Source organism: Cupressus sempervirens, chromosome 6, assembly GCF_028749045.1.
Source record: "Cupressus sempervirens isolate cs-2001-9-10 chromosome 6, ASM2874904v1, whole genome shotgun sequence".
Classification (NCBI taxonomy): Eukaryota; Viridiplantae; Streptophyta; class Pinopsida; order Cupressales; family Cupressaceae; genus Cupressus; species Cupressus sempervirens.
Window position 1 is genome coordinate 698,927,825 of NC_143123.1, and position 11,732 is coordinate 698,939,556.

General features: G+C 33.1%; 2 protein-coding genes across 2 annotated transcripts; both read right to left on the bottom strand.

Annotated features, from left to right (window-relative positions):
- Window positions 1-2,510: 2,510 nt before the first annotated feature.
- On the bottom strand, window positions 2,511-3,504 carry LOC149554157 (G-type lectin S-receptor-like serine/threonine-protein kinase SD2-2). Its single transcript, XM_089790450.1, has 3 exons — window positions 3,352-3,504; window positions 3,228-3,260; window positions 2,511-3,005 (listed from the first exon to the last, which is right to left on the bottom strand). Exons 1-3 carry the CDS (start codon window positions 3,502-3,504, stop codon window positions 2,511-2,513), a joined length of 681 nt encoding a protein of 226 aa, XP_089646576.1.
- Window positions 3,505-3,598: 94 nt separating this feature from the next.
- Window positions 3,599-4,635, bottom strand: LOC149554158 (S-locus-specific glycoprotein S13-like). Its single transcript, XM_089790451.1, has 4 exons — window positions 4,406-4,635; window positions 4,062-4,346; window positions 3,898-3,964; window positions 3,599-3,790 (listed from the first exon to the last, which is right to left on the bottom strand). The coding sequence occupies exons 1-4, from the start codon at window positions 4,633-4,635 to the stop codon at window positions 3,599-3,601; spliced, it is 774 nt and encodes a 257-aa protein (XP_089646577.1).
- Between the last annotated feature and the right edge of the window lie 7,097 nt (window positions 4,636-11,732).

The window sequence follows — 11,732 nt, forward strand, 5'->3', positions numbered from 1 at the left end:
AATAAACGTGTAATAGCAAGTCAAAAGCATTAATCCCCACCTTCTAAACAAAGAAAAGTTATCTCTATTTGGACAACTCACAAATAATCATGTATAAAAAAATATGTTGGTCACCACCTTCTAAACAGAGAAAAATTACCTATGTTTGGACAACTCACAAATAATCATGCCCAAAAAAAAATTATGTTGTTCTCTCTCTCCAATCAACTAATTATAGATTATACAATTGACTAGGCATGAATCAGAAGATCCAAATAGAAAACAAGGGCAATGAGGCCACATCAAAATTTTGATGGCTTTTACAATCCAAACTTTGTGCCGAAAAGTAATGGCAACCCATTTGTTCGACGTTTCTAGTTTTACAAATATCTGGAAAGAAAAAATAGAATTAGGGATGATGAGCAGTATAGAACAATAGAGCCCAGCAAAATAGCAAACAGTCCTCTATACAACCCTGCCTGCAACGCTATCCTTTTGGGAGCACATGTCAACTTGCAAAGCCCTCCAAGTTTGAAGTTTGGTCTTAATATAACATGAATTGAGATTGGATGTGAAGGGAAACCAAGAAAGAATAATATTGATATATATGTCATCTATACATTTGAAATTTGTAGCAAAGATAGCTGAATACAATTTTCACAAGTTTTATGTAACTATTCAATTGGGGCCATTTCACAGATGTTTGGAGAACAATTGGTATTGTCAACTTCCTAATGAAATCTATAAGGTAAACATGCACATTTCTAAATTTTACATTGCTTAAATTCAATTATGACACTTTTTTCACTTTTTCATAGCCATTTTCCCATGCACCAATTTTAGTGATTCCTTTTCATCTTACAAATTGCTCAAAGTTTCTTCAGTCAATTCAAACATTCACTTTTAAAAATAGTTCCAAAATCAACTAAAGTTTCAATAAAAACTACTTGTGGATTAAACTCATTCAAAACAATCCAAAAGTACTTGATATAGAGGTCAATATAAAAAAGACTGCAACATCAACGAAATTTTAGGTAGAAAAAGAAAATTCAATAACAAATCACCAACCCATAGAAAATTAACTAAGCGTGAAGTCAAAATTCAGCAAAAATGGTTCCATCAAATACTCAACATAAGCAAAAATAAAATAAAAAATTATATGAAGTTGCATATAAAAAAATAAAAATCAACAGAAATTCTCTAGAAACATGAATTTGTGCAAGGAAAAAAGTCTCAGTTGTCATCAATCTTTAAAATATCTCACCAAATGCAAAGAATCCTTTAATACAAGCTTTGATAATCCACACCAAGCAATTTTTGCAAAAAAGAAATGAAGATCTAAATCTCCATATTAAAATAACACAATTTAAGATACGACAAACAAGTCATAGAGAAACCAGTTTAGCGAGTAATAATTTACATATCGGATTAGATAAAACTTGTGATTGTCTAATGAACACATGAAATTCCTCAACCCTAACTAGTATTGTTGCAGCAAAGCCATGTTAATGTTTGGTTAGTCCAGCGACAAATTCTAGAAATATTTTTTGCTAGGTATAAATTTCTTCTTGTCTTTTCAGTTGAATTTGACAAGTTTCACCAGATATGGATGAACAAAGATAAAATGTTGCATGCTAAAAGACATTAGCCATCTGTAATAGCCTCATCTGTAGCAGCCTGTTATTTGAGTGAGTCACGTGAGGCTCATGTAACAAGACACATAAAATTTCTAGAGAAAGACACATCTCTTGTCCCTGCTAGTTATCCTAACTCTATTTTTGATCAATTTTTGAGGCTAAAAAACAAAAAGACCACCGAGAAAAAGCAACATGCCCAATGAAGAAAGAGAAATTAAAATGCTCTAAATTGCGTATAATGAATTTTTTCATGCCAACTATAGGTTAAAATGAAGACTGAAGAACGTGTACAATTACCTAAGCAGAACTAATGAGAAATAGAGCATTAATAACTTTAGTTCCTGGGATCAATAATATAACAAAACAAACATTAAGAAATTTGGCAAAGGAAAGGAGAGCGAATTCCCTTGAGAGTTTCCATTGTGATACCTTACATGTTTCACTAATTTCTTGCATTATTCAATTATAATTTGGAAAATGGTATTGTGAAGATTTGGAGGAAGGAGCTCCATTCATGGTCGTACTAGACAAGAAGGGCTTTAAAACTAATCTTTGCATGACATACAATATTTAAGCCGATTTAGAAATCCTAAATTTGATTATGTCTTTTGGACCTTTCTACAGATTGTTGTTAATGACCGGATTTTATTTTATGATTTCCCACAACACCAGAATGTCACAACATTAAGGCGGCAAGCCCAATAGAAATAAGCCTATTGGCTTAAAAATAGTCAATGATTAATCTTTCAGATCTTCAAAAATCTAAACTATACAATAGAATTGGGAAGGTCAAGCATTTTCCATGTTGATACCAAGAGGCAACCACAATCCATGTGCATAAAACACTGCAAGTCTAATTTTCGTGTCTTTCACAACTATTGAAATCTATTTACGTCATATATCGCCACTGCTACTAGTGTTTTTTTGGTCTATTGGATTATCCATAAGCACATAGTACTGAATTTGTGAAATTTGTGGCTGCAACTTCCCTTCCAGCGTTAGCACCACTTGCCTTATGTTCGGCCTCACTCCCTCATACTTTTCAATGCATAACAACCCGGCAATAATTGTTCTTCTCACCTCTTCACTGTCAGTTTCCTCTGCAGTTCCTGCCTCCACAATATTAATTGTGTTGCCGTTGAAAATTTGTGAGGCAGCCCATGAGGGAAAGTAATACTTAGTTGAGTCTTGAATGCTTAAATCCAAATTTCTTCGGCCAAAAATGATTTCCAAAAGCATCATACCAAAACTGTACACATCAACCTTGGGAGTAATGGGAAGACCAGAGATCCACTCTGGAGCCAAGTATCCTCTCGTTCCTCTTGTTGTAGTGAGAACACGGCTGAAATCTCTACCCACAAGCTTTGCCAGTCCAAAATCTGCCAACTTCTAGTCAAAAAATTATTGTCGAGAAGAATATTTTCGGGCTTAACTTCGCAGTGAATGATACAATCTCTGCATTCTTCATGGAGATAAAGTAATCCTCTTGCTATGCCTAACGCGATCTCAAATCGAGTCTTCCAGTCGAGTACCTTATGTTTACCTTTAGATTTATTTGAGAAGAGTAAGGAACTAAGAGAGCCATTACACATGAAATCATAAATCAAATACCTTCTCTTGCCTTCTGCATAAAAGCCTCGGAGCCTGACTAAGAATGATAAATTAGTTATAGAGAGCTGATTTCTGCTCGGAATTGCTTCTCATCTTGTCTCTGTACACTGTTCATCTTCTTTACCGCCACAAGTGTACAGTCTACCAGACGTCCTTTGTACACCGTGCCAAATCCTCCGCTCCCCAGCTTTGTCCTGAAATTCCTAGTTGCAATCTTCAACTCAATGTAGCTAAACATTCTTAGAAGAGAAATCGAGGAATCTGCATGACTCTCCATCGATCGTAGCGTTTACAGAGGCAGCTACTCGAATAAAAATATTTGCATTGGTTTTTGATGGAAGAGAGGTACGCAAGTTCAAAATATCGCCTGACTAGATTTGGCAGGGCCCTGAAGGCGGACTGAAAGCAAACGCAGTGCAAGAGCAGTTGAGGAGGCAGGCTTTCTGGCAATGTTTCTTCGTCATTGTAGGGTGTGACGATGCGGATTCAGCAGCAGCCAAACTGTTGTTCGGATCTTGTAATCCGTAGGTGCTTCCATTTTTGGCATGGCAGTTTAAGGGGCTCTGTCGAACACAGCCACTCGATCACGACTCTCGCAAATCCCAAGCGCGAGTGTCTTTTGGGGCTAAGCCTTGTACGCAGCTGCAGAACTGAAAATTGTTGGAGTTACAGATTCCGTAGGCGCCGCAGAGACCATATATGGAACAGGGTTCTGCTGGTCGAGACCAGAACATATTCTATTTACCGTCATCAAGCAGATCATATGCTTGCATTCCTCCAGACTTTGTTAGGACGAAACGTGAGAGCATATTCTTGGTACCATTCAATGTATACTTGACATAACAGCCAGAGTGAGTGCTTTCAACGCCGACATTGTAGAAGTAGACTTGGTTTATCATCCATGGGATTTCACTGAAAGACTTGCCATCCCAAGTTCCATATTTCTCCGTTTGTTTGGTTCCAGATGGGTCTGCTTGACAAGAGAAAATCCCAGGAGAAGGATCTACTGGGCTTTTCCAATAGACGAGCTTTTGCTGCCCACCGAAGCTCATCCCTGGCAACAAGGTGTCGACGGGATAGTCAAAACTCTGCCAAACAGCTTTAGATTTGTTGGCATCACTGCACATCACAAAATTGCCAGAATCTAGTAAAACAGCCTTTTGGTCACATTGGCAGACCAAAGAGATGCACCCATTGCGTCAAACAGTCCAAGATCACCTCCTCCTGAAAGCTTCAAAACGCCAGAACTTTCTCTCGCAGGAGTCTCCCTGTTGGCCACCCAAACAATCGTATTCTCTGTTATATTGGCATTCCAGATGCCAATATACCAGTTACTCGTACCATCTGGGCTGAAAAATCCCAATTCAGATGTGCCATTTCTCGAAATTATTGTCTGATTTCTAGTCATCGATTCGCCCAAGAGAGTGTCCACCTTTGACTGCAGAGCCGTGAGTTTTCAGTTGGATACACACTATAAATACACAGATGCAGAACTTTTTATTGGTTTCGTCCATCACTCCCAATATAATTTACTATCTAGCGCTCAAGTAGTAAGGAAATTATGCTCAGCCGGAAACACCCCAGAAAGAGAAACCTCACTCCCAACTCAAAGTTTCCAATTTCCCAGAAGCGAGATGTGAAAATTCATTTTAAAGAGGTTGGTGTGCTTGCATAACGTAGGGTTTAAAATAAAATAAAATTGTTTTTTGGGGATATGACTGCCATTCACAAAATTAAGCTGAGGGTGAAAAGTATAGTGTTCTTCCAAACGCATGGAAATTTATTTGGTAGTGTTGCGTAACAAAGACTTGAGAGAAGCAACTCTGCCCATATGTCAAACGTTGGCCACGATAGAGAGAGGAGAAAGAGTGGCAGAGTCATCCAGGGGAATTAATATGCGAAGACATTTGGCACGGGAAACATATGAAAAGTTGGTCATATGTGCAAAAGTCTTTGAAAGGGCCAAAGTCGGTCATATGAGCAAAAGGCATCGAAAGGGCAATGAATTATTAATAGAGGAAGAGTCTAGGCGTGTGATTTTAACTATTTCACATTAAGCTTGGCATGTTCCGTGACCTCTTGAACAATCATAATGCTTATTAGTCCTGCATATGTAGGCGGAGACTATAGTTTTCAGTCTCTTTTTAACTAATAGTTCATGTTTTGAAAACTGTGCAAAGGGAAAAAAATGTTCATTAATCTTATGGTCTAAGTTAATTTCTCTATTAAGTGAAATTTTAGATTTTAAAAAAAAATTCAATTGAAAATTAGAGAAGTAGAGCAAGTGCCATTTTTCAAATTGTTCAATAGACGAGTGGTAATTTTCAAAGGAAACATCTTCCATGTGATGGCATCTCACGGTGTAACCTGTCTTGTGTTGCATGTGCATGTAAATAGAAAAAATCTTTAGAGGTCAGGGGGCCTCGTGTGGTGAGAATTGTAATTATGGACTCAGGAACATTAACTTTTCTTGGGTTAGCTTCACATTCAACATAAGAAATTTGCCACAAGATTTTCCACTGGGATTCATTTTTAGTGCTGATTTTGTTGCTTATCAAGTCAGTTCCCATTTCTAGGATACTTTCTATGGTGTATTGTGCAATGAAAAAATATAATCTTTAAACACTTCCATTATTGGAGTATGAAGGTGTTGCAACAGAAGATGGTTGAAAGCCTACAGTTTGAACACCTTTGTTCATATTAAATTTTCACATCAGATGCTCTTATATTTTAAATTTAGACTGACTTATTTGATTTTATTTCATTCCTCATTTTTTGTTTGTTGTATGATTGCAGAGAATACTATGGATGGAGGCACTAGAGATGTTGTTGGGAATAAATATCATTTAAATAAAGTGAGGTCCATTTTACTAGTTATGAACACAAATCTATGAAACTTAATTTTATTTTTCAATTAAGTGAGATGTTAATTTTTTTATGTATTTAAATATATTATTTAAATTGTGTTTCAAGAGAAAAGAAAAAAACTGTGTTAAATTGTTGTAGATTTTTTAGTCTATAATGTGATTTTTTCAGGTATATGACAGTCTAAGCATGGATCTTTTGCAAAACTTATCTAAATTTATTTGAGATCTTTAGTAATTCAATTTTTGTTCCATCCTTTAGTGATTAAAAAATGGTGTACAATATATGATGTATAATTTCTTTTGACTTCTAGTTTTTCCTATATATATATTTCAATCATGAATGAAGTTTTTGCTAAATTCAATTTATCAATCTATCTGCACATTCCAAGGCTCCTAGTTTTCCCACTACTATTTTCATCACTGACTAGAGGTTTTTTCCACAAAATTAAAAATTTGTTCTCCCCTGCATTGACTATTTTCTTATGGCAGTGAACAATCTTGATTTTGAAAACTCATTTTCCTAATCTAGCAATTTACTATGCATGTTATTAGGATAGTCTTCTTGAAAAAAAAAAATTGTGACACTCAACAGACCAATCTTTGAAAAGAAAATGCAAAAAATTCAATGCTTTTTTAGCGTTGTCTGCCCCAATATGGGCTTGCACCATTTTTCAAATTTATCAATTTCATCTGTTGTACTCAAATCTCATTCAGAATCATCTCCTACATCAAACATAATATGTGTTCCTTCATATCCAAGAATTTAAAAGAAGCAATGCCATTGTCATCAAATTTATACAAGAATTTGAAATAAATAAATATTATTCTACAAATATTTAGCTCAATGTACAACAATTTACCTGGAAACATAGGCCATGGATTACCAACTCTTCTAGTGCTAGAAACCTATTAAGAACCCTTATTCTAGGAATTCTTGGTTTACAACATTGCCTCGATTATAATTTTGAAGACCGATTTTATTAACTAATTCTCCTTTTGAAATTTCATGTAGTAATTTAAGCCTAGTGTATTGCTCAACATCCATGAGGCTTGTTTCTGTCATTATGGCTTAGATAGCCTATGTTTAGGTGCATGACATTGGAAGAGCGCATATTAAAGTTTCTCAACTTAAAATAAATACGACCTGCCAAATTTTGAAGCTATGGCCACATGGTCTTGAATCCTTCAAGCATGGCATCATCCACATTTTGAATAGTGTAGCAATAAAATTTCTTTAAGAATCAAAAACCTGATATCTTTAGGAAATTGGCTAAGTTCAATTGCATGACAATGAGGACTTTACATCTAAAAATTAAGTCCCCAATCTCCACCATGTTAGATTCACTATATCTCCCTTTGAATCTTTGAATAGATTTTGTACACACATTTTTTTTACATTCTTTTCAGCTCGAATGCAAATTTAATTGATCAAAGCAGTAGTAGATGGATAATCAGGTATTGCAGAAAGTCTATTTTTTGATAATTTTCCTTTGACCTTGTGATTAGCATTATACGTGGTAAACCTTTAAGAGTGCCCTATATGTGGGATAGAGGGTAAAATAGATTTACTCTATTTTCTAAAGTTGTTTGTTTACCATTGGTCATGTGGAGGGATAAATTTATAGTCATTTATAGAAAAGTCACATTTATTTATTTATTTCTACTATTTTTTATTTTTATTTTTAATTATTTCTATTTCTATGTATTTCATTTTAAATACTATAGTGTGATACTATTGGGATTTAACTATATCATTTTGTATGGCATGACTAGACCCAATCCAAAAGGTGTATGTGCCTCTATTCCTTGTTAACATTATATAATTTTGTGTATAAACATTTGATGTAAGTGGAAATCTTGACATTCATTCTTTTGTTTCAACTCTTAGGCATCCAACCGCATGTTACATGATACCACTTTCATCTGCCTAAATCTTTGGAAGATGCTTATGTGGGCAAAATTTTATAGGCATTTTTATTTAAGAACTCCAAGTAATTTAATTGGTTTCTTTATTTACTGAATATTTGCATCCTTCATAGTGTCTTCATTTTATGAAGCATATGTATTAATTTTCTATTGATTTTTGAAAAAAAAAAAGAACTTACTCACTTTTTTTTATCTTATGATTTTATCAAAAATTTAATTATTTTCAATTATGAGAAGCTTAATTTTGATTAAAATATTACTTGAACACTTGAAAAATTTCACAAACTATTTATTCATTAGGTGGGACTCCAGCTCTACAGAGCTCTTGTTGAATATGGCATATACCTACTAGCATATTTGAAAAATATGAGGTAAAATATTTAATGAGATTTATTTCAAAAGAGTGGTGGACCTTGACAAGAAGTTTGAAACAAGCAAATAATTCCATTGAAATTAAAATTAGTCATGGTATTTCAGTGTGCAATAGGTAAACTAGTCTTACACATAACTCACTAAGCTTTGACTTAGCATGTTCTCAATTGTAGACCCCTCTTGTATTTTCTCTTTTTGTTAAATTCCCAACTTTCTATTAAAATATTTGTCCACAGTACTATTTTTTTATTGTCTAACATGCATACCTTGTTAGCCGATAGGCTATTATAGTTGAGACATTCACCAATTTGGTGATGTCTAATACCAAAAATGTTTTGGAGGCAATGGAAAAAGGTGACGACAACAGAGCAAGGAAATGGTGGTTCTTGAACGTCCTGCTTGATGACTATCATATTGTCAACATTTATTATGTTGGTGTCTTAATAGTTTACAAAAAGTTCTAGGGTGATTTACGGGAGTTGTCAATAGGGTGGAGATGGCCTTGGTGGTAATAGCGACTTGATCTTCTAAGATTAATCCAAGAAAAAAATTCTAATTATATAAGAATACATTGGCCCCTAATGGTTTTAATAGGACAAAGTAGACCAAGAATCTCGTGCAAGGTTCTATCTGAATGTGAAATCATTTGTTGACTACTAGATATGTAAAATAAAATACTTCATGAAAAAATTGTTCCCTAAATTGGAAATATATAAGTGGAAGAAACAAGTGCCCTCCAATGATGCCAAGGGTGAGAGTTAGGCTGACCATGAGCAGTCCCATTCTATTTTTTATGTTTGATGAAATATCAAATAAATGCACTGATTTAGGAGCTACAGATTCCGTATTTGTGTGTCTTTGAACAATGCAACTTTCCTTCTGATCATTCTCAGACCCTATAATTTTTTTCTTTCAACTCCAACAATAGGCCACCCCTTGGCCATATAGAATCTCAATTTTATTATCTACTCTTCTACGATTGTTTGTCACTTATTTATCAACAAAATATACATCATAAACATCATCTTTATCAACTATTTTGTATGCTCTGTGTTCTTGTCATGCTTGTAGAATGATCTTTTCAATATTGACAAAGGTGAACCGTCATCTCAAGAGAAATTATTTAACTAAGAGTTTTTTGTAGATTTTATAATAGTTCAGTTTTATCAAGCACACGCCTGTTGCCCTTTTCTTCTTTAAACTTTTATTTCATTTTTTATTGCGTGAATGAGAGTATATTTAGTAATTTCATGGATACTAAATTTTAATATATTTGGTACTTATAAAGTTTTAAATTAGATATAATATTAAAAACAAATAATGTAGATAAGTATATTTAAAGTTTTACATAGCCTTGTTTAGACATAACACTCTTCTAAATGTTTGAATCTTTAGTTTCCAACATGCCATGGTAGTTTTAATCATGTTTTAGTTTCTTCTATTTTGGGAGACAAAATTAGCACATTTAAAAAATAACACAAAAGAAGGTGATAGTTGGGAGCCCTCATACAGGAACGTTTGTTTGCCTAATTTGTCGATCCTGACTTACTATTTGTCTTGGAGTTAAATTTAAGTTGGGGTGGTTTAATAATTTTTAAAGAGGTCTTTAGGTTTCAATAATAAAATGAACATCAACAAGTCAAACTATTTGTAGAGGAAAACTCTTGATGTATAATTTTAGAAATATAAATTTAGAAGCACTATATGTAAACCATCTGTGAAAGACTACAAATTTATTTAGTTAACTACTTGTTTAATATAATTAGTTGTGCAGATTATTTATGAAACAAGTGCGATGCAGTTGCTTGTATTTTTTGTTAGACATAATGGTTTAATTAAGTAGAATAAAATGGTTATCATCAAAAATAATTTCATTTTACTTTTTTTTTTTAAAAGCTATTTAAAATTTATATATTATTAAATAATATATTTATAGCACAGTTGTATATTAAAAATAAAGAATAGTTGTATCTTAGTTTATTAATATTTTATTTTATTTTATTTAAAGTATACACACACACACACACACACACACACACACACACCTTCATATGTTTATATATTTGTGCATCCAAAAATATAGCCTTAGAATAGGGATACTTCCTATAAATTTGCTCCTATAAGACCCAAATATCTAAGCCAATAAATTGCAAGTAAAATAGTTTTATTGGTTTAAAAACTAAAAATATCACATATATACGTCAGAAAAATAAAAATTCAAAATTCAAAATTAAAATATTGAAACCTAATTGGTTGGAACGAAAAAGATTAATCACTTGTTAAATAGAAGTGATTGCAATAGTATATTGCTATGGCAAATACAATAACAATTGAACACATGTTAGAGAAGCACTTTAAGCAATCATTAGACCCTTGGAACTTGGACTGGTAGTATAGTTATAAAGTAATGTCTAAATCAACTATTGAAATACTCTCAACTCCATAAAAATGATATATAAAATTATTTGTATTACTTTTGTGATGCCACATACATATATGATACAAAGGCACTAAAATATAAAATACTTTTTTTTGTCAACTGGGATTAGCAAGGTCAATAATGAGAATTTTTGGTAACAAACTTTTACGAATTAATCAAGTTACAGATTTCTTACACAAAAAATTTGAAGCAAAGAATGTAATTGTGAATATGAAAGATGTCGTACAAGTACTATATTAATGCTTATAATGTAAGGTCCATTATTTAGTAGTGTAGCTTATAATTATTGTACTCATAATGTTATAGGAACCATGAGGATCGTTGGTTGTTTGGGAATAGTTTTTGAAAGAAAGTAACAATCTCTTAGTTTATTATATTACATATATAACCAAGATATTTTTGAGTAGTTTTATTATATTTATAGTTTCATTTGTGGAAAATAATTTAGTTACCTCAGTTTGTAGAGCATATTACATATAAATTTTAAAGAAAAACTTACATATGGTTTTAGAACTTTTCCTTCTATTAGATTTGTGCTTACAAATTAGCAATGAGAAAATGGTCAAGTAACTTTAGTGTGTGTTGAAAGAGTATTTTTATCTTGGTTTGTTCTAATTATCGTTGTTGTGCTTGTAACATTCTAGAACCACAAGAACCCTTGGGTGCTTGAGAGTAGATGTTGGAAGTGTAGGAAGAATGGAAGCCAACATTTAGTTAGGTAGCTTATGATTATTGTACTACTAAAGTCATGAGAACTTTGAGAACTGTTGGTTTCTTGGGAATAGTTTGAAAGAGAGAAATGAACTATTAATATCTTTTATAGTGAATATTCTAGACTAAAGACACAAAGTGAGTCAAAAACCAACATAATCCCAATCACAAAATAATCTTCAAGTATTT

Coding starts and splice junctions, on each gene's coding strand:
- LOC149554157 (XM_089790450.1), bottom strand. CDS start 3,504: ATGGAGAGTCATGCAGATTCCTCGATTTCTCTTCTAAGAATGTTTAGC. Junction 3,261..3,351: donor TAGACTGTACACTTGTGGCG/GTAAAGAAGATG, acceptor ATTCTTAGTCAG/GCTCCGAGGCTTTTATGCAG. Junction 3,006..3,227: donor TATGCAGAAGGCAAGAGAAG/GTATTTGATTTA, acceptor TTTTTTGACTAG/AAGTTGGCAGATTTTGGACT.
- LOC149554158 (XM_089790451.1), bottom strand. CDS start 4,635: ATGACTAGAAATCAGACAATAATTTCGAGAAATGGCACATCTGAATTG. Junction 3,965..4,061: donor CACTCTGGCTGTTATGTCAA/GTATACATTGAA, acceptor GACGGTAAATAG/AATATGTTCTGGTCTCGACC. Junction 3,791..3,897: donor CTGCGGCGCCTACGGAATCT/GTAACTCCAACA, acceptor TGTGTTCGACAG/AGCCCCTTAAACTGCCATGC.